The sequence below is a fragment of the Cryptomeria japonica genome, chromosome 9 (genome assembly GCF_030272615.1).
Source record: "Cryptomeria japonica chromosome 9, Sugi_1.0, whole genome shotgun sequence".
Taxonomy (NCBI): domain Eukaryota; kingdom Viridiplantae; phylum Streptophyta; class Pinopsida; order Cupressales; family Cupressaceae; genus Cryptomeria; species Cryptomeria japonica.
The window spans coordinates 297108298-297135093 of record NC_081413.1 but is presented as its reverse complement, the minus strand read 5'-3'; the positions used below and the strand labels follow the sequence as shown (position 1 = coordinate 297135093).

Here is a 26796-nt window from a genome sequence, read left to right as displayed (position 1 = left end):
GTATCCTATTAAAGATATTTATTTAGTTGCAAAAAACCTTATTTATTTTCCCCCGTATATGTCTAAATAATTATCTTGTTTTTTTCTCGTTTCAGATAAATGATGTGCATATTTCTGGTGTATTAAAATTGGTATTCAAGCCTTTGAAAGAAGAGCTACCTGGATTTGGAGCAATAATTGTCTCCCTTTCAGAAGACGTGAGTTTGTTCTAAGTTCCTAGTATAATCATGAAAATCTGAAGTTTCTATGTATGAGGATGGATTTTTTAATTAAACACTATAATGTGGAAATTTATTGAATTTAGATCAAGAAATTATAATGGTAGGATTTGTAATGTGCCCCTTTTTGATCCATTTCAACATTCTTGGAAACTCGAACTTTCTTAGAGAGTGTTAGCTTTCTCGAATAGAAATTCTAATAGTGATAGCAAGTTCTTGGACCCAAAATGAGTACAATGGTACTTTCCATGTGTGGATTTGACAAGAGAGCACCAACTTTCATATAGACTGATATCCTACACATTTAGGGTATTGGTGGTGTGGTCAGAATTCATATTTTGGGTCATTTTATTACTTTCCATTAACTCTGGTGGTTGTGCAAAAAATAATTAAATTATCATTAGTTAAATAATAAAGTTGTCAAAAAAGTGAAATTAAATGACAACTTATATTTAATTATTTAAAAGGGCATTTCAAGTGTGCAGAAAAAGTGTCACTAGGCTCAGGGTGATGAAAAATGGTAACAAGGACAGTTTATATTATTTTATTCGACACTGAAAAGAAATAGAAAGTCAAAAAGGTTTTTTAAGAAAGAACAATGAAAAAAAAGAAAAAAATTGTTTTTTGAAAGAAAAATAAAAAGAAAAAAACACTTTTTCCTAAAATAGTTCTAAAAAGGTTATAAAAGGAGGTCGCGTTTTGTGAAGAAGGGTTACTGAGCAAGAAATTTGAGTTAACATTTCTTGAGGACAAAAACCCTCTTGAAATACCAATTTTGGGGATGAAAACCCTCTTAGCTAGATATAGTGATTCCACCTTGAGTTCCTAAAAGCAGAGTTCTCTCCATATGTTTGATGAAACGGAATTTTTTGAGGAAGTTTTGATTGCTAAATGTTACTGATGCAATTTTATTGAAGATTATAACATGTTTTAAGAGGATGTTTGAGGTTTTTGTGTGTTGTACTTGCTATACAAGCAAAATTTATCTTTTTTCCAGACCTAAAACAGTTTATTATGTCTTATTAGTTTGATCTACATTGATTGTAAACAGAAATAAGAATGTTTTCAGTAGTATTTCAATTTGGTTGTGTTGGTGTGCATTAGAGTAGTGGCTACAGTTGTGTGAGTGGTGTTTCTAATGTGTTACCAGCAACGTATCAGTTTGATTTTTGTGACAACAATGTTCTGATCAGCATATATTCATCTTTGTTCAGCGTTGCAGAGTTCCATTGATCATTGTGAGTTCTTTTTTTTGTTATATGATTTTATGAACTAATTTATTGTGTTGCAGCACAGTGTTTATTTATGATCAGATATGATTTACAGTTGACTATGGTAGTTTCTTATCTTTGTTATATTGTAATGCATTTCCTAACTACTTTGTAAACTTTTGATGGTAATACTGCCAAAGGGTTTTCATTTGCATGCATTTCATACTTAGGATTGGTGATTTACTGCCAACCATTATAGCATTATTAGACATGTAGTAACTGTTTCCAAAAATTTCCACAAACTTGTAGTTGTCTCAAATTTTACACAGAGACATTACATCAAACAATGGTTGGACATTAGACAAATCAACACATTTAAATTCTGTGATTAAGCACATCTGCTGCTATCATTAATGATCACAAATTTTACAAATATTTCTCATACATTGAACCATACATTGACATTTTGTCAAACACTTGTGTACATTGAACAATTCACATAATTAAGTTTTTAGAGCTTTTGGAATAATATTGCAGTGCAAGAAGGTTTGTCTTCAATCCCATGGGACGGACCTCGAGGATTGGGACACATCTCTAGTACTAGAGATGCGGTTGGAGATGCCCTTGCTTGCAATAGATGTCCCATTGCTGTCTCCTTCAATCTCCTCCAATGAAAATGAAAACAACAAAAAACACAAAAAAGGCATGGTCCAGGAAAGGGATATTTGCTGCATGAGGTCAATATAAGCTGACACAATTTACAGCCACACGAGGTATTATTTGGTTAGAAAGACAAATTTGAAAGCTTTAATGTAATACATTGCATCATATTTCAATTGCAGATTATTTGGCTAACATGTTGGAAATGTTGTTATTGATGTCAAAGGTTGTTTTGATTAAGCAAGAATGAGATTGTTGAAATGCTCATGCTCATAGGTGTCAAATTGAAAGAGTGAATTGAGCTTCGGCTCTCAAGAGTTCAATGTTTAGTGTTTTGTCGGCCGAAGGTATGAGGTAGGGTCAACCCTCGACCTTTGAAATGTACCTACTCCTTTGTGGTGTCTGGACTTGGCATTTAACACTTGCAAATTTCATGATTGGTCTGCGGTAGGGTGAAGGTTGGACCTTGAAATAGTTTTCATCGCTAATTGGACTTTGAGGTTAATGATAGGCGTTAGCACAAACAAAACACAAAAATACAATAACACAAATTTCACACATGCAAATATTGATTTCTCATTGCAACACATTACAACTTCATTCCCCTTGCTTCTAGAGCCTTCTGCACCTCTCTGTAGCTTTCAGTCAAAAATTGAATTGATTCTACCCCTTTACTCTTTTTTTGATGACCTACCCTTTTTCCCTTCTTTTTCTATGCCTCGGTATATGAAAAATAAACATGCCCTCTTGAATTTTGGCGCCTCTAGGTGTATTTTGAAAATTTTAGTTTCCCTCCTAAAAGTATTGCAACTTTCAATTATCATAACTTTTGACCTGGGAACCCGATTTCAGCCCTTTTTTAAAATTGAATATCTCAAAGTGCTCTACGTCATGCTTTTCCAAGATAAAAAATTGATCAAAAGTTCATCAAGGTCCCATTCAATCATTTAAAGGTCCAAAATTCAAGTTTATAGGATTTTTTAACCTTTTTCACAATAGATTTTATTTGCAACAAAGAAAACAACTGAAATAATTCTCCAAATGCAATATTTCAAAGCACCCACAACCAGCAATAAATTGAAAGTATAATCTATCATCAACACTAAAGATAACAGGATGGTAGAATCTCAATACAGTTAAATATTGAACATACCCATTTGCTGTTTACAAATAATATTGAAGAATGTTAGGAAACCCAAAAAATTGGTAGTATAAACCCTAGGCGCTACCCTTCAAACATACCTCCAAAAGGCATGATTTGATGTATATATGACAGTGCAGGCCTGGACACCACAAATAAGCAACAAAGCTCCCTCAAAACCCAATCGCCCTTCTCCACAAACCCCTACGTCCTCACACTAGCTATATGACCAGCAAGGGGACAAGTACGACAACAAGAAAGGGATGTAATTCACTCAAATTATGCAAACAACTCTTCCAATCTTCCTCAATTCTTCTCTAAATACTCTATGCTCAAATTGAAAATTTCAATTAATTGTGAAGTCCAAATGTGATTCCTAAGTGAAATTACCAATGAATTCTCTAGATTAGATCTTTCACTAACATAGAGGATTTTCCTTGCAAGGGTTTTGTCCTCAAAGCCACATGATGAACAAGTTCAACCACCCAAATCTATTTTGAAAATATCAAATCCATTCATAAAGCAAATGAGCTCCAAAACTGACTTATATAGGCCTCCAAAAGCCCGCATACAGCTAAGAGGTTTGCACATTTAAATTAATCAAATATTTCCTTATGTCTCCCAACTTAGGCGCCCACATCAAGAGAATATTTTGTTTAATATTTTAAGGTCACGTTTTATCACCTTGGGTGCCCACTAGACAATATAATAAATTGAATAACGCTGAAGTTAAAACTTTAATCTAGCTTTAATATTTTGGTAGTATTTATATTAAATGCTTTGAACCACATTAATTACCAAGATATCAACATCCAGTTCATCCACCAACATTCCCAAAATAGAAACATTGTCAACTGACCAAGTTGGTGTTCAACTTGACACTAAAATTATTATGGACAAATGGTCCAAATCAACTTTAGAAAATGGAGTTATGCACATGTCAATTGATTGAGCTCAATGCAACACCTGTCATCACCAAATAAGTTGGATCAAATTGTCATCATGAGTCCCGTGGAATGTCCCCTCCAATTTTTTCAATTTTTAAACACACAAAGCACTCGTTAAGGTTAGGAAAGCTAATCACAATACTGCTGAAAGATAACCCTTCCACTTTTTGATCACCAAGAGCCCAATGTGGGAAGGTGAGAGCATACAGTGAATAGGGGATCGTTAGCTCCAATAATCAATTGAAAATACAATGCTGGGCGGCAAGCTAGCCGGTCGCTTGTCTAGCGGGCAAGAGCAACTTAAAGTAGAATCAGTCAACCACTTTTCAACGGGAGGACAAGCATTACAATTCTGAAAAATAGATCACTCTACCACTTTTCAGCAGGAGGACAGTTATTACAAACATGGAAATAGATCACTCAACCACTTATTCAGCGGGAGGACTATGAAAACTTCTGAAAGTAACAAATAGGCGGCTAGGTCCCATCCTCTTGCACTTTTTTAGTGGGAATACAAAATATAAAATGCAAATAAATTAACGTTGATCAGTAGTACTGAATTCAGCGTTACAATGAGAGCATTAGCTTGCAGATTACAATAGAAAAATGATATTTGAACACACCAAAATGTTAGGAATCAATCCTCTAACAAATAAGAACTATCTAGCATACGAAAAGTACCTAAACAAGTAAATAACCCAAGTCTGATATGAAAAACAACAATCTGAAAATACAGACCAGCAAGACTAGAATTCATCTAAATGCTCATAACTTTGTCCATGCAGCTCCGAATGATGTGAAATCAAATGCAAAGGGGCCCAGGAGACAAGGCGTCCACTCCCAAACCAACAGACTGCTACAACTCGGATCAAATCGTCATTGCATGCTTTCCAATACACTCTCTAGCATGGTACGGCCTGGGAAGTAGGGTGATTTTCTCTAGAAAATCTAAATCAACTCCAAAACCCACGCAACTTAGCAAAATGAATCGCCTAACACAGAGGAAGACATAGGAAAAATACCTAGAAGCGACGACTGGACTCCCAGAGACTTATGAATGAATTTCACTTTCAGCTCTATGCAACCAGCAAACTTCAAAACTGAAAAAACACACTCCAAAATTCAGAAAACCGCAAATATCTTTATCTTCGTTGAGCTCAATCTGCTCCTTTGGATGAGAAACAGTCACAAGGTTCAGCTAGGCGCTATCTCTTAATCATGAAACTGAAGGCACTAGGAGGTATGCATCCCTCGAAGCAAGAGTCTAGAATAATTTCGACAACACTTCGTTAGATTAGCAATGGATAGTCTCAAATGAAGGCCAAGACACATATTATAACTTCCTCCCAACTCGAACCTCCTTTTCCCTCCAATGTGGGACTAAACAATGACATTCAAATTCACTTTTAGTTTGTAATTTGCATTTCATTTCTCTTTTCCCAAAATCGTCCATCTCATGGTGGCAAATACACTATATCAAAAATATATCAATAAAGTGTATAATGACCCCTCTATCTTCGCCTTGTTATTTCCCCTGCTCATAAAGAATGTCTGTTCCAGTAGTAATTGAGGTCCTCTGCCTGTTAGGCTGCCCTCATACACTCGAAGAGGGTCTTGAGAAGTCGCCCCCCCGCGTAATCAGACGATCGGAGTCGCAGGTTGGGCCACAGCTATCCCTTAGCTGCCCTTTCTATACATTAACTTGAAGCCGGGAAAACCGCATTGCAGGTTGCCTAGCCTATCCCATAGGGATCTCGCTTGATGAAATCATCAGGGTGGGTTTGGGAAAAGAAGCTTATTGACCGTTGACCCAACGTGGAAATTGATTGAATAGTTCACCGATACTGCTTTCTCTAAAGTGAATTATATCATAAAATTAACTTATTTTCTTCCTAAGGCATCCATCTTGCCTTAACAATAATTCACTTATAAAAATATTTTCCTCGACCATGAATCACCCAACATATAAAAATGACTTTTTAATATAACTTAGCAATCCCTTTAATAAATCGTCCATTTTTGCCTTAAGTTATAATTAACTTAAAACACCATTTTCCATTGAATACTAAACTTGACAAAACAAGCTCCAAGTATGGGAGATCAAACTGAGAGAACGGCTCTGCCAGATATAGCCACTGCACTAAGCTGCAAAAACCTTGCCAAAAATAGCACATACTAAAGGTAGCATACTTGCTAAAAATAGTAAGTGTGTCCAAAAGCATTTTAACCACATTTTGATTTGCCATCACAACTTACTAAAAATAGTAAGTCTGGAAAATTCTTCTTCAGGCAATTGGTCTTAAGGACAAATAATTGTCCAACTTCTGGACCTAAGCTCTAGCTGTGCACTTATTGCTTCCATCAAAATGTGCTAGAGTGACCTTCCCAAGAGCTTGTTGATAGTCTCCTGGTGTGGAGTATCTGTTATCCAACCTCCCTTCCCTTCTCTTCTTCTAATTCATGAATTGATCAAGGGACAATATGTCACGGATCTCTGTGGGAAGTGAAGCATACTCCATGTAACATGCTCGTATCTCATCAGCTACTGGGACTTCTACCACAGGTGGTGGTGCTTCTTTTGGAAGGAAAATAGGTTGCAAGGGTCTTGACACTGAACCAAATGGTACTCCACCATTGTTGCTACTATGGTTGTTGGCATTTCCATTACCTCCTGAATTGTTAGGGGTACTAGCATGGTGTCCATTGGTGTCTTGATTTTGACTTCGACCCCCACTAGTGTTTTGATTCAATGTGGCCAGCGACTGGGACATCATGTCCATAGTATCACTCTCTCCGCAGCCCCATTGGCACCATTCTGATCTAATGTTTTCTCTGCCATTGAATCAACTGAATTGACTGAATCAACCTCTTTCTCTCTGTTTCTCAAAACCTCTGAAAAGGTTTCTTCCGCTGGCACTGACGATATCTGAAATTGCTGCCTTCTCTGCTCTCTGTTGTAGTATCTAGTATCTCTGTCACTCATGGAGAACCCTTATCACACAGGCTGGCAGGAAGAGTGGCTCTGATACCACTGTAATATCCCCAACAATTTTTATTTTTATTTTTAACAATTTACTAACACACCAATCACCCATTAGGGTTAGAATAATGAAATCTAAACCAGCTGAAAGGAACCCTACACCTTTTGATCACCGAGAGCCCAAGCTGGGAGGGTGAGAGCATATGGTGGCAGGGGATTGTTAGATGCAACTTCTGAAAATGCTTATTACAATAATGGGCATCAAGCAAGCCCCTTCGACTTTTCAGCGGGATATGGAGAATATTAAAAGCACTTGCCGGTAAACCAGCCAAGGATGATGCAAGAAACTGAAGAACAATCACTCTACCGCTTATGCAACGGGAGGACCAGAAATGAAATTCACTATCAACTCCACCACTTATTCAGTGGGAGGACAACAAAGAAACTACAAAATCAACTCTACCACTTATACAGTGGGAGGATAGTATTATAGAGCCAAATGTAGGGGGCAAGCTAGCCTCCTCCACTTTTCAGCGGGAGTTTGCTTTACAATCCAGAAATGGCTATAAGTACTACTATCCAGCCTTACAATAAAGAGATACAATGCATGGAATAGAGAGATTATACTGTCCAATACTGACGAATACTTCCAAGCTTAACACATTTAGCAAATTCAAACACACCCATAAAGAAATAACGCACCATTGATCACTAAACTGAAAAAACAATCTGCTGTACGCATAACACGTATAAAACAACCACTACCAAAATCACTGTTATGCTCATAACTTGCCTAAAACTCTACTAAATGACACAAGAATAGAAGCAAATGAAAGCTAAGATTGAGACGATGCAACAAGAACCTCAAACCTGCACCGCGAACACCACCAACAACCAGCACACAACCCGAGGCAGCCAAGGAATGGTACGACCCAGCAAGGAAGTACAATTTTCTGCCAAAAATCAGAATGCATATCAAAAGAAACGCAAAAGTAGAAGAAGGATCGACCTCCAAATACGCTTCCAACGAGCTAATACTCGGAAATATCGATTGCACATGCAGGGAGATATGATCAAATCTTCGCTTTAGCGACACCAAAACAACAACACTGAAAAACCACACCACACTGAAAATCTGAAAATGCACACTGAAAACTTCAACATTCCATCACTCAGCTAGGTACTATGTCTCAAGTACGAAACTGGCAAAATTAGGGAGCCGCAACATCAAAGCTCAAGTTCACTCACCACTCCGACAACATAATGATATGATTTCTTCAAGATGATCAAATGAGGAGCCCATCCCTTGTATTTATAGATTTTTCCATTTGAAATTCAAATGCAAATGGCGCCAAACTCACTTGAAATTCATTTCATTTCATTACATGTCCCCCTCAAGACATGGCATCCCGTTTTCTGGCTTCCCTAGTTGAACTTTACCAAGGAATACAAGTTCAAACTTGAGAGAATATTATAAAGTGTAAAATGACTTCATTTGGGCGGACTCGACTTAGGAAATAAAATGTGACTTAGGATAAATGATATAATTTTTCCTTCCTAAGTCATACCTCCAAAAATATTCAGTGAAATAATTAAATATCAAACTTGAGAATAAAGTAATAATATTTAATTAGCAATTATAAATCAACCACTGATTGCTGCCAAATCAACCATGTGAACTGAATTGCAGAAAACACTAATCTGAACTAGATTGGAGCTTTGCTCAATACTACCAAAAATAGCACTGCCTGAACTGACACTTACTAAAAATAGTAAGTCATGAAAACATCTCTGAAAGACATGGTCGTCGAACCCTGTGAGAGAGCTCAGAAAACCTAGAAAAACTTCAAAATCCAGTAAGCTACCACCAACTTACTAAAAATAGTAAGTTCAGAAATCACCCCGGAACAAAATGCATGTTATGCTACCGTGAATCTCTCAAAAAGCCCAGAAGGAATCTTCAATTGGAATTGTAGAAGCCCTACTAGATAAGCATCAATTGGAACACGCAAAGCTCCACAAAAATAGGAAACCCTAATTCCTCATTCCAATCAACCCACAGTGCTCCGGAATAGGCCAATGGACTACTGATTACTCCTTACTGAGAAGGGGACATTACAATTATTCCATTATTCATTTCAGTATTTGCAATATTTCATTCAAGGTTAATTCCTAAACTGGGGTTTGACTTAGGAAAACCCCTATTCCCAACCCATTTCCCTTCTCTAGTGTGCGTAGGAACAAGTATGAAGATGCGATCTTTAGAATTGGCTTTATTTACAGTGATGAATCAATCCCTCGTTGGAGTGCGAAAAGTGCGGAGGACTTGAGCGACTGTCGCTTCGATCCTAACGAATTAGGAGCTCCTTTTGAGAATAGGTTCGAATACTCTTATAATCCTTAGATCTTGGTTCATGGCTCGATTTGATGACTATAGCTCACTATTCACCCATAATTACTTTAATTTCAACCCATTTACCCTAATTTCAGCATCTTCAACAAATCAATTCAACTCAAGGGAAAGAAGAGGCTCATCCAAGATCCTTGGAATCTGATCAACATTTAGACCTCTTAGGTTTGGATCTATCAAATTCCTATATTTTGCTAATGTAATTGGTACCCAAGTAAAAATTAGCGGTTTTCGTCCTTATTGTGGTGGAAACCCTAATTTTTTGCCATTATAGAATCATGCCTCTCGCAGCAACTCGCTTGTCTTGTAACAACGTTGGGAGTGACTCTTCTTGCACTTCTTGCCAGAGATCTTTCATCGCCCCCTCGAATAGCATGATGGTGATGATGTCTTTGAGCGCCCCCTCAAACTATTCTTCATACTTGGGCTCACTTGTGATAACTTGTAATTCTCCATTCAACATCTTTGTATGATCATCACCCTCTCGAAGGATGCTACTTGAAACTTTTGCAATTCATTATCAAGGATCTTCTTTTGTATGATGAATGGAAACTCTTCAAGGAATTCCTCCTCTTGCAATGGATGTGAATCATTGTCTTCCTTGACTACCAGACTGACATCTTGATAATTATTTGTCACTACTGCATCAGCTTGAACACCCTCGATTGCCTCCTCAACTTGTCTTCCAACATACTCTTCTTTAGGTGCAAGGTATGGAGAATTATCTATTGCAATATATTGATCATTAGGTAGACCTGTGCCATCGACTTGCAATTGGCTTCCTTCACCGTTTGATGATGTAGCAATGCCTTGTTCTTGTACTCTTGTATACTTGTTAGTTGTAAGGTAAGCAGTCCAAGATCGATCCATGATATACTCGTCCTAGATAGGATCAACAATTTGAACTGGTATCTGACTTGATTGATATACTCGTCCAAGATTTGAATTTCTTCGCACCATGAGCAAGTGAATTCTGAGTGGGATCCATTGTGAATCCCACACCATGATGGTAGCAATATTTTTTTAAGCGTAGGTTACCTGTCATGGCAAGACGATTTTCGATTATTCCTATTAATCTTGAAAGAGGATCATTGCTCATTGGAACACTGAAATTGTTTGATTCCGTCTCTGGCTTGGGGATATTCCAAAAGAATATCTTTCCTTGTATTGTCGATTCCATCCTTGACAAGAATGTCAAGCAATGCATTTCATCGTGTTCATTCGTTTCATGGATCCTGCATTGCCTTGATGATGCAAATTCTGAAAAACGACGTGGACGAAGCTGCGCATTTAGTCTCCACCAAAATTGAAGAACATCAACGTATTGATCATCTTGGCAATGTTGTTGCCCCATTGAGAAATCCTTTCTGTTTGAATTTTTTGATTTTTTGGGATTTTTTTTGGATTTTTTTAATAAGAGAGATCTAGCAAATCTCAAATTTGGCTTGAAAGCTCAACTGGTTCTAGCTGCATGAACTGTTTCTTTTCTTTTGTAAGTCCAATTGTCGACCCAACGTTCTATCCTTCCTCTTGTGATAACTCTGTTGAGTGTTGAGGATGACTCTCCATTGATCTTCCACTGAATTCAGCTATTCAAGAATTTGCATTCATGCGTTTGCCATCTACCAATTCTGTCGAGCGCAAAGGAGAGTCAAAGGCTTGAGATTACTCCCGCAAATATGAATTGATAAAATTTGGAGTTCAGTTGTTTAGGCATTCATGATGATCATGCCCTCCTAGCGCCAATTTCGTTGTGTTTTTCATGCACAATGCAACACATAATAAAATACTAAGTATTCTATCCTCTCTTGAACAAAGACTCCCCAAGTGCTTAATTGCGTGATCAAATGGGATGACTCCAAGGTTTTGAATGTCAGGTCTTGATGTGCTCTTGGATAGACTAAGTTGTTTGATGTGATATTGCTGGAATCACAAGGTGGACTTACGTTGAATCTTGAATGCTTGAATACTGCTAGAACGTGGCAATTAACTTAACTTAAAAAGTAGCAAAAGGATAAAGGGTTTAGGAAACAAATCTAGCTCTAAGAATATAAGAGCAATAGAAAATCTTTGATGAAAATCAACTAAGCTTTTCTTTGATATGCAACGAACATCTCCACAAAGCTAGTGTGATCTTCTAGGGATAGCAAATGATTTTCAAATCACCACTACAAGCATAGACACCCTCAAGGTGAAGCATATCAATGAAGGAGTGATAATTGAAGTTAAGCTTGGCTAAGATGGATCCAGTTGACTACGCAAGACACCTTACAATCAGCAAGGTGTTAGTAGTATGGATGTACGAATTTCACCATTGATCATGCACATTAAGGAGTGATAATTGAAGTTAAGCTTGGCTAAGATGGATCCAGTTGACTACACAAGACACCTTACAATCAGCAAGGTGTTAGTAGTATGGATGTACGAATTTCACCATTGATCATGCAGAAAGTTCTTCCTTTCATCTAAACAACATGAAAATTAAATGAGAAGTAGAGACCATGCAAATGTTGAATCAACACATAAAGTTCACCATATCTTTCCTCTCTTGAACAAAGACTCCCCAAGTGCTAAATTGCGTGATCAAATGGGATGACTCCAAGGTTTTGAATGACAGGTCTTGATGTGCTCTTGGATAGACTTAGTTGTTTGATGTGATATTGCTGGAATCACAAGGTGGACTTACGTTGAATCTTGAATGCTTGAATACTGCTGGAACGTGGAAATTAACTTAACTTAAAAAATAGCAAAATGATAAAGGGTTTAGGAAACTAATCTAGCTCTAAGAATATAAGAGCAATAGACAATCTTTGATGAAAATCAACTAAGCTTTGCTTTGATATGCAACGAACATCTCCACAAAGCTAGTGTGATCTTCTAGGGATAGCTAATGGTTTTCAAATCACCACTACAAGCATAGACACCCTCAAGGTGAAGCATATCAATGAAGGAGTGATAATTGAAGTTAAGCTTGGCTAAGATGGATCTAGTTGACTATGCAAGACACCTTACAATCAGCAAGATGTTAGTAGTATGGATGTATGAAATAGATGTTAGTAGTATGGATGTATGAAATTAATATGCTGCTTACAACAAAGTCTTGGCAACAATATTTGCCTTCTCTTCCTACTTTACTCTAGCAGATATCTAATTATTATTTGCTACTAATCTATTCTTGAGCTATCAACCATTCACTATTAACCTTTACAAATGAAGAAGTCGAGCCTTATATAGTGCTCACATTGCATTGAGTGGCTCAAATTGATTCACAATCAATGGCCAAGATTGAAAGATAGAAACCCTAATTAGGGTTTGTAACACCCATTACAAAGCATTTAATGCTTGACCAATGATAAAATTACATTAAAATGGACACATGTCCTTTGAGTTTCGACCAATAGATGATGAGGGTAGGTGCATTGATCTTTGTGCCCACATGTGGTGGTTATCTTCTTTGATGGATGAGTTAGGTGCATTGAATATGGACATGTCGACTTGGAATGATGTGATTGGATAAGATGACTAGACGCCACCTCAGCTGGCTGATCCTTGTAACTCATCACAAGTTGTAAATGAATGAGGCATATCTCTTGATGCTCAACATTATCCAACTGCTTGCAGTGAAGATCAGGATGTTGGTGGGAGATACTCCCAAATTGCATCATCTTCTGACTTTGATTAACTCTTCTGAAACTATCTCTTGTCTTGATCACCTCTACCTTGGAGCTTCCATCTTGCTATACTAGCAATGATTCTTGGATTTCCGAAGGAAATTCAAAATTGTGCAAAATTTCTTCCTCTAGCACGTGCGTTCTGTTGACGTGGAGGAAATCGCATTGCTGCAAACTCCATACGGCCAACGCAGAATAGAATAGCCGACTGATTATCCTACTCTCTCTTGAGATAAGGAAGTCTCTAATGCTGTTTTCTAAGTTTGATCAAAGGAGACTACCTCAAGGTTTCTTTTGTCAGGTCTTGACTGCGGGATCTCTCAGTGGCTTGATGTGTTTATGTTGGAAACACAAGGGGACTTACGTTTGACTGACAGTTCTATGGATAAGTTCCCCGGACCCTTTTACGATCTTTCCATCAGATGATATTGGTTAATTTGAAGCTGTTTTAGTAGGACTGCAGATTTTCCGAATAGATAAAAAAAAAGGGGAAAAGAAAGGAAGGATAGGGAGAGAGAGAGAGACATGAACTGTAAATTCTAACTAAGACAGCAGATTCAATCAAGCAGACAGACACCTCCAGGAAACTAGATTAGGCATCATCAGCCATTTAGACACAATGCTTGCATAAACTTAGTGCAATCTTCAAAGGAGAAACCAGATTTTCATATTACCAAATACGATATTAGAATTTCTACATTCATGGTATATATATATTTGATAATTGAACTGAGCATGAAATGGTCTAGGTTAACCATGCGGAAAGAAAAAGCAATCAGCTATTTTCTAATGGTATGGACTATGAAGACTCTATCAGATGCTTGATTAAAAACTGCTATGCAAAATGAATAAACATAACTAAAAGCTTTCAAAATTAAGTGAAGGAGGAGACCATGCACTCACAAGGAAACTTGAAAATAGTCTTAATCCATTGTATTAATTCCTGCAAATTCCTTCAAAGCTTTCGCAACAATCCAAGAACTTCTTACAAAATGAGGGAAAACCAGTCCCTTAAATAGGCCTCAAAAAAGATGAATGGCCTGGATTAAATCTAAATAAGTGGCCCAGATTCATCCATAAAGCAAGGCTGCCCATGCCCATAAATGGGAGGCAAATATCAACAACTACCCCAAAATGGGCAATAACTACCTAAAAAGGGATAATTACAACAATTTGGAACAATCCAAAAAGGTGTATAAAAAAGTTTTACAATTTGTTGACCAAAAGCCAACTGTCACCTTTTTGGGACAAAAGTGCATTTTAAGATTTGGAAGGGAAAAAACACTTTTGAGAAACTATTTTCTCTATTTCGGTTTCACACTCTTTCTTTAGAAACTGGTCCTCGCTACGCAGGTATTCCCGCCATAAATCATGACCTGCTGCCCGTTCCTTGCGAACGTATTCCTGAAATTTGATACATAACTGGAAGAGGAGACTGAAAGGAGGCATGGGAGGGTGGCGAATTTTGTACTGCATGCCCTCGAGATACTGGTCTACGTGCTTTAAACCGTCCTTCCAGCTGGAGCAATTACGCTCGAAGCATAATATGTCTGAATGGAACTGACCAGCAAAACTCAAGTCTCCAACGGAATAAGAAACCTTATCTGCTCCCAACCTTTCTTCCCAGTCTGGCCGGATTACATTGTCGGATAGGTCATTTATCTATCCTGAAACCATCGATCGGAGGATGGTCTTACCTAGTTCCTGCATGTTCCCCAGAATTACCTCACATGCGTCATTTTCTTTGTCAATAATTTCCTGGGCGTCGTTCTTCATGGTGACGGTCCAGTACCATTCCTTGAGAACACTGATGCCATGGGGATCTAGGATGTCGGACAGTGTGGGAATTTGCGCATGTGTCCAGAAAAGAGCTCTCATGAGGGGAAGGGTAGAGGCCGCCACTTCGTGCATGTGAAGGGATTCCCTCTTTACCTCCAACAGCCTGACTAGAGTGAGCTCTCGATGGAGAACCATTTCTTTCACCTCCCTAAGGATCTGTTCTCCCTTTTTCTTGATGTCCTGCGTCCATTCCTTGATGGCCTTTGCGGTATCCCGAATTCCTTCAAATTCAGTCGTGGTCCTTTGTGCCAATGCCATTGGGGGAATATGGGATTCGGAGGGGTTGTGCAATGGCCGTAGGAGCTTATCGATGTATCCCTCGGCCTGTTCAGCACGGGCCCGATACATATCCTTTTCCGCTGTGATCTCCTCGAGCTGTCTGAGTATGTTCTACACTGAATCCTTAAATTCTTCCTTTTCCTGCTCTTTTGTAGCTCGTCCGATGGGGACAGTCGTAATGCTATAATCTGCCAGTGTTATTTGATCTGCTGGCTTGTCTACGGGCAGGGTGGCAATATGAAGAGTGCGGTTCCTTTGTTCGTCCCTGGTTACTCTAGAATATGCCCTTGGTTTCTTCTTCCCTTTAGCTTTTGCTTGATCCATTCGTGAGAAGATATCCTCTAGATCGATGGGTGCTTTGGTGGCGGCCCTACGCTAAGCTCTGGCGATCAGCCACTCTTGAGGCACTGTTTGGGTTGATGATAGGGTCAGGTTAGCATCCTGTTCTCCTACGCTCTCAACCGGCTGACCACAAATTCGCAGCTGCCCCGCCATCGGAGGAGTGAAAGAGGGAGGAAGCTCCTTGCTTGCAGCTGAGGTCTCCCCTATTTCGCTAAACAATTGTCTGACATCCTCCTGTGAAGGTTGCTCCTCAGTTCTCTCGGGCTCATGAATTTCGTCTATCCTTTGTTCTCCTTCGACGGTCGAGTCGTCCTTGGCTGTATTAAGGAGTAGCAACTCGTGACGGCTCTGCTGGGTAGGTTCATGCACTTCGACCCCCTGGGTGGATGGGATTTCTCCTTCTTTTATTTGGTTACCTAGTTTGGTCAACTCGAGGCCTTTTGGCTCGGTGTCTAGTATATCAGGTGTAGGAGGATCATTGGCCTCGAATGCATCGATGTCGCTCTGGGAAGGCGGAGCAGGTATGCAATCCAATTCTATGGCATCGTCAGACGAACTGGGGTCTTTTGAAGATGAAGTGGCCTCTGGCCTTTTTATGGGAATCTTCTCCCTTCTTGTTCTTTTGGACGTCCGAGTTCCTCTGCAAGCCTTAGCTTTCTTTCTTTTCTCTGGTTTCTTAGTTGATGTCCCTTCGTCTTCGGAAGACTAAGAGTCAAGACTGCCCATCAAATGGTAAGTGAACTGGACCCCTTCATGAACTAGCCTCTCGATCTGATGATGTAACCACTGATCTGTGTATCTTGCTGGGGCTACCATAACTGCTTCGAAATCCGTGATTGGGTCCTGAGACCAATCAACGCCTGACAAGAGGTGTCTTACTGCTTCGAATTCTCGGACTTGGAGGCAATTTCCTGAGTCCGTGAGCTGATCTGGGACCTGACAGTATTCAAAGAGTCGCATCTGCTGCACACTCAACCTAGAATATTCCCGTCGCTTGACTTCGTAGTCATCGGAGCAATTTTTCCAATAGTCTTCAACTGACTCCTTTGCTCTGTATCTTCGACCATAGGCCCTTTTTGCCAGATTATCATGATCGAAGTATTTTCTTGGGAAATGGTCTTGGAGGCCATAAGAGGCCAGCTCTGCAAGGGACTCCTCTGCTAGGGTGGGGGTCCTCAATTGGACATCATGGTTGCCTATGATCATAGGAAATGTGAATCCAGCCTGCTTGCTCTCTCGAAGTAAGATGCCGGCGGGGCGTGATTGCCTTGCCACCTCCGGATTACTTTGTCGGTTGGATACCGTGGAAGTCGAAGGGGGGCACCATCGAAGCCAGCTATTCGGATGTAGGAAAACCTTGGGAATTGGATGAACCAGGCTCCGTACCTCTGTACTAAAGTAGTAGCTTGCTCCGAGAGCCTTATGTGCAACCCGCCCTGCATTAGCCTAACCAAGCACATTGTGAAGGCGTCATTGACGCGTTCATACTGACCAATCGCGTAAGCCGGGCTGTTCTTTTCCCTTTGAGCTATATCCTGGTAGTGCAGCTGCGGGTAGCAATCATAGACTTTCACCTGACCGGGCCCATTCCCGATCTCAGCTTTCATTATCAATCTTGGCAGTGGCTGGTTCTTTGCGAACATATAGACCAAATAGGAGGTCATGGTGAAGTACTTCTTTGTTTCGAGCTCAATCAGCTGAGTGTGGATGTTATCGCTTATGATCTGGGCCCAGTCAAACTTAGACTTTCCGGCGAAGACCTGCTCTGTAAAATAGAACATCCACTCTTCAAAGTAGCTGGACTTAGGAAGTCCCATGACTCGGCTAAGTAAGGTGACCATATCCCCATGTTCATTATGAAAATCACTTTTGGGGGTCTTTTTCACAATCCTGGTGTTCGAAGGCCTTTTCTCCTTGAACCATTCTTCGTTAATTAGTGCCCTGCATTGGGCCGGATTCATATCATATGCCCCTTGTGCTTCGTCTATGGTTGTAGCTGTGGGATTATTAGGAAAGGGGATATCAAATGCATCACCGATAGCCTCAGGGGAGAAGTCGGCAATAGTCATATTTTCCAGAAGCACTAATCTGGACTTTGGTTCGTAATGCCGAGCAGCCTCCACTACTAATTCATAATTCTGGATTGCTGGAGGAAAACCTGCCGCTTGGGCGATGCCACTTTCCACCATCTGCCTAGGCCTGCCATATGCGTTGGGTGAGAAGACCCGATTCCTGAAGTCCTGAATATCAATATGGCCAAGGTCGGTGTCACCAATGTTGTCCTAGACGCTCTGAACCTTCGACTCCCTTAATCCTCCCCGTTGATACTGATACTTCATCTTTTCAACCTTACGCGGGATGTCTGATTTGGATGCTCGTGAGGTTTCGGCTGCAGCAGGTGTTTTTGATGATTCCACCGCCGATTTAGGCATCTATCCTGCACAGCCAGACGCAGATTATAAGGTGATACAAGAACGGTAATGTGGGTTAGACAACAAAAGAAGTGCCCCAGCAGGCTGGGATTAATTTAGAGTTTAGTCCGGACATGGGGCAATATCATTTTAGCTAACAACTTGATTAACTTTAACCGCAGCATATTCTTGAAGATTTGTGACTACGCATTTATACTTATCACTTTCGGATTTTGGACTCATTTTCAATAGAGGCAAAACATGGAAATTTTCTTGAGTTTGAAAAGAGATGCAATTTCTGGCTAAACCTTGGGAGTGAATTCTAAATTTCGAATGCCTTGAACAACGTTCTATGAAAAAGAGATGTAGACTTCAAGAATTCAAGCATTGCGATCAAATTTCGCGCATTTGTCTACTTGATTTAAGCATTTTCAAATGATCATACGCGATAAAGCGTACTTACCTGATGGGAGCGGATGGCGAGAGATTACCTGACCTCGTCGCGTGAAATGAACGGACGATCCTGCAAAGTTTGAATCCCAATGGTTATCCCTTTGATTTAAATTTTCGCGGTTTGGTGGACGAAAGAGAATTTATCAATTTTAAATGGTTTTACCCTTGGCAATCTGAATTTAAATGGTCGAGGGGGGTTGATGCAGCGTCTTACCTTCTTATTTTCGGACCTTGGAGAGTTCTTTCAAATTTTGAATTGCATTTTCTCTCCAACTTTGGATTTTTGACGAATTTGGAGGTTTCGGAATTTAAACTTGGCTTCACCCAGTCTGCACGAAATTCGGAGCTTGAACGTTATTTGCAAACTTGGAGATCTCAACCCGTTGGCGAATTTCGGAAGTCACTGGGGTTTTAGGCGAGCTGGAGACGTTTTCGGAGCTCTTCAAAACCTCGGACCTGAGCGCCCTTTTTCCGCATGCTCCCGCAACTTTGGAACTTCGGAGCTGGAACACGTTTGGCAAACTTCGGCAAACCTTGGAGTCACGGCGCCCGTTCAAACTTCGGCGATTTGGGAAAAACTTCGGAGGACTCGCCGCCTACGTTGGGTGCTTTCGAAACCTCGGAGAGTTTTAAAACATCTCGCACTTCATTTTCGCGATTTCGGACCTAGGGTCCGAAAATAACATTTCGCGATTTAAACTTCGGACCTGGGGTCCGAAAATAAGCTTTGCGTTTTACTTTATTCTCAGGGGTCCGAAAAGAAGGACTTAAATGATTTCGGGCTTTCGGACCTCAACGCATTTTTAAAAGATTTCGCACTTTTCAAAACCTCGGACCTGAGGTCCGAAAATAAGGATTTAAGTGATTTCGGGGGTCGGAGGCGTTTTCGGACCAAGGAGAGTTTTCTTTTTAACTTTGCGTTTTACTTTATTCTCAGGGGTCGGAAATTCGGATGCTTTCGCGATTTCTGACTTTCGGACCTCAGGCGCGCTTTAAAACATTTCACGATTTAAACTTCGGACCTGGGGTCCGAAAATCGCACTTAAGTGATTTTCGGACCTTCGGACCTCATGCGTCCCTTTTAAACTTTATGCTTTTCTTTTCTTCTGGGGTTCGAAAATAACACTTTAAGTGATTTTCGAACTTTCGGACCTCATGCGTCAGTTTTAAACTTTATGCTTTTCTTCTCTTCTGCGTTTTCTTTTGACGCCTCTTACCCCAGGGGTCCGAATTTGGGGTCCGAAAAGAAGATTTACGAGCCTCTATCCGAAGTTTCGGACCTTGAAACACTTTTGCCATATTAAGAAGACCTCGGACCATTTGGACGTTTTAGTGAAATCGAGGCACTTCCAAATTTCGGAACAGGGGTCCGAAAATAACACTTTGAGTGATTTTCTGGGTTTGAAGCGCTATCTTTGCAACATTTTAAAAGAACTTTGTATTGCTTTCGAACCGAGTAGGGAGCATCTGCTTTGAAATTTTCGCTCCAGGGCCCGAAATCTGCCCCTTAGACAATTTTGGAAACTTGCACGGAACATCGGACCTCCTACTAGTTTTGCCAGGTTCCACAAATCTGGATTTGGGAGGCATCAGAATACTAAGGCACTTGGCCGATCAATTCGATCTTTCATCAGCAGGCGAAAATCATCTCTCGCCCAAACCTTGCAAAGGTCGGGTGACAAACTTTATGTAATCGGCCTCATAGCTCTGGCTTGGCGGGATCCGTCAATTCCTACCATCCTACGCCTATCTAAGGCGATTTTCAAAATTTTGGAACAAAGCTCTTGGCGTTCACGCCCGAGAGCTAGACTAGTCGGGAGGACTCATCGGTTCATTACTTCAACGCCAATCAGTTTACGGATTGGTCGCGAACTCGCTCGAAGAGACACGAGAAACTCTACTTGGAACCTCAGGACAACGATTGAAAGCTCAAAACAGGAAAGGGGACCCTGTCGGCGACAGGGAGCGTGTGCAACGCACAACACGTTCTCATGCTGAATCTTGTGAATCTTGTGCTTTATCTCTTTTTGATCATTTCACCCTTCATCTTCTTGCTTTGGAATTCTGCCTTAGTGCTATATTTGATGTGGACCTCCTTTGCATTCTTGTTGTTTGCTTGTGAAGTAGCATTCTTCTTGATTTGCCTTGGAATGAATCTTTTTATGTCACAGCTGCTTCCTTGAATGCATTGACGAACTTGCATTGCTGAATTTCTTTCTTCGTGGTGAGGTCCTCTTTTAATCACCTTCATGCTTGTAGAGCAATCCTTGTATAGTAATCTATCCTTGCCACCTTCTTGTATAATCTAAGCCTCGACCTTAGACTTCCCCATATGGCTGATTCCTCATGCACCAAACCTGAAAGGAAACTTAATCTGAATCAAGACACCAAAATGAAAATGATATTCCACAAATTTCATACGTCTTTGAAACTCTTTCAAATCTAGAAATAAGCTTGGAAATTCTGGAAATTGTTTGAAAATCAGACATTTCTGGGAATCATGTTCTTTCTCAGATCTGGAAATGTCTAATTTATGGCTTCAAATCTCCCCAAGACTGGTATATTCTGCATTATATTCCTCTCCCAACTGATATCCTCTTGCAGTTCTATTCTGCAAGGCCTTTTCCTTCATGAATACTTGATTGGATTTTGAACTCCTTGCTGGGAATGATGATCGAATTTAACCTTGTTTGCTGTAGTTCAAAATTCGCCTTCTCCTTGATATTCCAGACTTGACAATTGTTGATTGAATGAGGAAGTTCACTGCTGATCTGCTTGAAGGAAATTGCTATGACTTGAAGAAGACAGAAGTTTGCTGTGTTTTGATTGATCCAAATCACTGATTTTGAAGGGCAAATTTGCTGATTGTTTATGATGACCACACAAATTCACTGATCTGAAGGTGAATTCGCTATGACTCTGCTGGTCTTGAAGATCAAGTCGCTGTTTTTTAGGAGATAAATTCCGTGTGCCAGTGATGAGGATCACTGCTGTTGTTTAATGAAGATTGCTGCCTGATAATGAATTCGCTGTTCTCAAAGACAAGTTCGCTGACTTGGGATCAACTAGCAAACAATTATTGATCAAATGAAATGATCAATAGATCTCTTTACATCTCTTTACAGACATTGAAAGGATGTGTCTTTTGATCTAAGGCCTACTTGTTTCATGTAATTAAATTTTGTTATTTCATCTTTCAATGCACAAAAGCCGACTTGTATTGTTCTTTAAAATTTGACATGAAGCGTCTCTCTTCCTTTGTGGGTCCTGTTATGACGTTTTCACACATCGCCCCATTGCAAACGGGGACCCCCTACTTTTTAGGCCCTTTCGGTCTTTTGGCTTTGTTTTTTGCGTCTTTTCGCAGCACTCTCCAATCCCTTTGCTTTGCAGGTGTTTGGGGGGTTGAATTGGTCTGCTTTTCATTTGGGCGAGTTTGGTGAAGTCTAGGGCCTGTTTTGTCCTTATTTTAGGGTTTCTGCCTTTTGTCCTGGATTTTAGGGGTTTTTGTTAGGGTTTTGGAAAAATTGAACATATGACTGGAATCAAGACCCTTCAAGGAACCTCCCAATAAAATTTGAGCCAAAACGGAGCAACCTTTTATTTTTAGAAAGTTCCTATTTTTTCGGGATTTTATTGAATCTTGGAATGTCGTCATTTTGCCAAAAATCAAACTTACTATTTTTAGTAAGTTTCTATTTTTTGTAAGTGCTTTTCTGACCTATTTTAACCAAACCTTGACATTTTGAAACACTTACTATTTGGGAAAATCTATTTTTGGCAGGATCTTCACAGGAAAACACTGAAAGCTGAATATCTCTGAAGACGTTGAAGACTGAACGTTCCTGAAGACCATTTCTAAATCCGGAAAAGTCAGAAGGCAAACAAGTTGGATCAAAAAATGGTTAAGTTTGGAACTCCTATTCCAAAAGAGGAAAGCATGCAAAATCATCCAAGTCCAGAAATTCACATCAATCCACCAATGTCATCCTGATCCGAAAATGGCCTGAAATTTGACTGAGTCTTCCAAAATCCAGAATTTGCATTATGATTCCTATGGACCTGAAACCACTCTCAAACATCTTGACAATATATATGAAATATAACTTAAAGTATAAGAAAGGAAAAAGACATATTGAAGATGCCACTTATACTTAAATGTTATAACATTTCATATATATATCCTGATGAAGAGCCTGGAACTTGTGAAAAGCATCAAAATCCTCCTCCATGCATGAAGAATTCCGCCCAAGGAAATGATTGGGCACTAGATGAGTCAGGTCAGGATATTTTGGAAATTCACGAATCCTCCACAATGGTGAAATTCCGCCCAACTGTGGACTTGGGCGCTAAAAAGGTGGTCTCAAGGATTCACAAAAAAGTAGTGAATTCCTCCACTTAGTGAAAATTCCGCCCTACTCCAAGGGAGGGCGTCAAAGTGGAGTGCTCAAGGAGAATGGAGAAAGTTTAGAATTCCACACCTAAAGGAGATTAGCGCCCAAGGCATGAATAAGGCGCTGAAATGAGGTCCTCAAGGAATTCATAAAAAATGAAGAAATCCATTGCATAGTGATTATAGCAAAGGTATCCATGGAGAGCGGGAAAGAATAAATATCCTCCACCAAGTCAAAATTCCGCCCAAGATGAAGGACAGACGCCAAAACCAAGGAAGCATGGAGGATTCACAAAATTCACTGAATCCTCCACTAGGTTCAAAATTCCATCACCAAGTGAGATTTGTGCGTAAGGAAGGTACTAGGATGCCAAAACTTGATGGTCATGGAAAGCTTCAAAATCACAAAATTCCTTACCAATGCAAAATCATTGCCCAAGTTCAAAGGCAGGTGCCCAAGTCAAGGTATCAAGGAAGAGCATGGAAAAGATGAATTTCCTCTATCAAAGTCAAAATCCCATGCCCAGTCAGGAAGTCAAAAATTTTCTAAGGCATGGAAATAATGAAACTCCTTCACCAAAGTGAATTCCACACCCAAGCCAAAAAACTGAGGAAATTGTCTGAGGCATGAAAATCCAAGGGTCAAGGAGGAATGGAAAAGTGAAAATCCCCTCAGGAAAATTTTTGAAATTTCCATTTTTTGACACCAAATCTTATCAGAATCCGAAATTTTTTGCAAATTTGGACTCGTGAGAGAATTCTCTCTCCCCTAGACTCAAGTCCTAAATTTTAGGAAAGTTCCTAAAAAATAAGAGATGGTAAAAAGCGTTGGAAATCTCCTCTAGAGCAAGGAAAGTTCGAGAAACTTCAAGAAAAGTCTTCATGGATCATATTCTTCTCTCCTAAAGTTTTCTCTCTCCAGGGTTTTTTCTTGCCAAGTGGCAGCTGAGTCAACGAACGCTGAATTAATGAAGCATCTCTTTGCATGCAGCCGTCACATTTATGGCGATATGGCAGATTCCTTCTGCATGCAGCCGTTACGTTCAGGAGATGATGGTGCATTTATGGGCATCATGGGGCGTATTTTGCATGAGGGTACATTCATTGCATAGTGGGCTTTTTTTGAATGTGATGGTTAATTAATGCTTTATGGGTGCCATTTTCAGCAGGATTGTAATTAATTGTATATGGGCTTTATGGGGTATTTATTGTTGATTCCCACCTTGTTGCATCTTGAGTGGAGAATTTTTTGGGCTAACCCTAATTAGGGTTTTGCATGTAATCATGGCTTGAGGCCTATATAAAGGGGTGACCCCCCTCATTTGTAATAGGAGGGAGCCTTGTATGAAATTGTTGCGATAAGTTTTGAGATAATAGCAGTGAAACATTGTTCTCTGATGGTGTCCACTTAAGTTATTTTTTCAAGACTAGCATGGTTTCACCTTCCTCACTTAGAGTAGAAGTAGTATAGTGTTTTGATTTCAATAGAGAATGTAATGGTGTTTGATGAATTTCCACGGTTCATACTTTTTGCATCTTGCTAATTGTAAGTTGCAGTGTAAAGTTAGCCTGAACCCCCAAATTTGTGCTAAGTTCGATTGTGAATGGTCGTTTGGATTGCGCCGTGTTGGGTATTCAAATGCACTTTCTCAATATGAAAATTCTTCAACATCCTCAGAAGATTGCACTAGTTCTTGCTGAGTTGTAGTTTAACTTGGCGAAGCAGAGCTTGGTTTGTTTGGAATTTGTCCACCAAAGCATTAACTGTTGATATCATGGCCCTTAGGAATAGATCTAGATCCTTCTGAACCCTTTCCTTTTTACTTTCAGTTCATTTTAGTCCGTTCGAAGCAGCAGCATCGCAAAATTGTCATATCCGATGATGGAGTTCCAGCCACAACAAAGAAGTGAAAGAATGATGCAAACGTAAGGCCCCTTGGATTACCAGCAATCGCATCAGCCAACTGAGTCACGTCCGTAGCATGAAGGAACCTTGGAGTCGATTGTTTGAACTTCTTGCAATCTTAGCATGCAATCGCACTTTGATCAAGAGAGAGTGAAGTGACCGTTAGGCATCTTTATTCTGTGTTCGACGCTGTTCTCAAAGACAAATTCGGTGACTTGGGATCAACTAGCAAACAATTATTGATCAAATGAAATGATCAATAAATCTCTTTACAGACATTGAAAGGATGTGTCTTTTGATCTAAGGCCTACTTGTTTCATGTAATTAAATTTTGTTATTTCATCTTTCAATGCACAAAAGCCGACTTCTATTGTTCTTTAAAATTTGACATGAAGCGTCTCTCTTCCTTTGTGGGTCCCTCCTCATGTGTTAGTGCTTTAAAACATATGCCTTTCCAATGTGGAATTTGAGGAGCACAAGAAGTTCGTGCTTCTTCATAGGCAAAGGAAGTGAAAGGTGGAAAGTCATGACTTTAGGTGGTCAAAGGAAGTTGAGACATTTGGGTGAGCAAAGGAAGTGCTTAAAGGGAGTTCACGGTTTAGTAAAGGCATATGATGTGGAAGGAAAAGTTCGCGGTTTTAAGGAGGTATGGGATGTGAGGGATGGCATGGCAAAGGGGGGTGCAAAGGCTATAGATGTGAGGGATACTGTAGTGTAAGGGGTTAAGGGATGTGGGTTTAGGATACAATCGGGGTTTTTGAGGGTGGTAAAGGAGTTGAGAGGTAAAGGTGAAGGTGGAGGTGAAAGGGGTGGAAGGGAAAAAGGGTGGGAAGAAAGATGGAAGGGAAGGGTAGGAAAGATGGATAGATGAAGAATGTGGTGAAGGCATAAGTGATGTAAGGAAGAAAGTGGAAGGATATGGAAATGGTAGGAGATGGAAGTGAGGGGTGATGGAAGTGGGAATGGAAGAACAAGATGGAAGTGGAAGGAGATGGAAGTGAGGGGAGAAGTAGATGGTGAGGGTAATTGGGGTTTTGAGGGAGCATTGACAATGACCTCAAGCTTGATCGCGGATCTGACCAGGCAAAGGAAGAGTTTGAGGGAAGGTCGCGGTTTTGAGGGATCAAAGGAAGTTCGCTGATTTGAGGGGTCAAATGAAATGACCAAGCTAGATCACAGCTTTCGGGGGTCAAAGGAAATGACCTTAAGATGTTGAATTTTGCTTAATTAACTACCTCGCCCTAAGCTGCTTGATGATTGTTTAGACCTAGTGTATCCTCCTTCCAAGCATTCACTTTCTTTTAAACAATTCTCCTTAACCAAATTTCAGCACTTCATCTTTGATTTTGCAAGCCAATGATGATCAAAAGGAATGATCATCATGAATCGTTCATTTCCTAAGCCTTGAAAATTAACTGACCTCACTTCATCCTAAAGAGAGAGACTTGACTTTATTCCCTCCTGGCCACCTAAGATACTACACCTCTTCCAAGTGAAAGGCTAATAGCTAAAGACTCCACAACTAACCTAGAAAGCAAAAAAAGTGGGGGCCCCCATTTGCAATGGGGTGATGTGTGAAAACGTCACAACAATACCCAAGCCTCAGATGTTATGTTTGCCTTGATTGGAGCTTGATCTTGCATACAAATTGTACTGAGGAATGGTAAGATTTGGTTATAATTTCTTATGAGTATATGTGATGAGTATATATTCCTTTTCAATGTGGCTGTAAAGATTGTTTTTTCACCCTTCTGCAATTTCAAGTTTATGTCTTGGATTTAAACATTCTATCATGTGGGACATTGCTCCCCTTTTTTGAGAAAATCCATGAAATTCAGTTTCTTGGAGAAATTTGGATATCTTTTAGTGATAAAATGTTTACTGAATTAAGTGAAAATGTTTGCACAACAGCAATATTTCTCGATTGGACCGTAC

At 39.9% G+C, this 26796-nt stretch overlaps 1 protein-coding gene across 2 annotated transcripts in view; it reads left to right on the top strand.

Moving 5' to 3' along the window:
• Positions 1 to 26796, top strand: part of LOC131079576 (synaptotagmin-5) — a 180235-nt gene that overhangs the window by 45906 nt on the left and 107533 nt on the right. For both annotated transcript variants that reach the window (XM_058017563.1, XM_058017561.2), the window contains exon 6: positions 96 to 197. In XM_058017563.1, coding sequence (XP_057873546.1) covers positions 96 to 197 — 102 coding nt within the window. The remainder of the gene's footprint in view (positions 1 to 95; positions 198 to 26796) is intronic.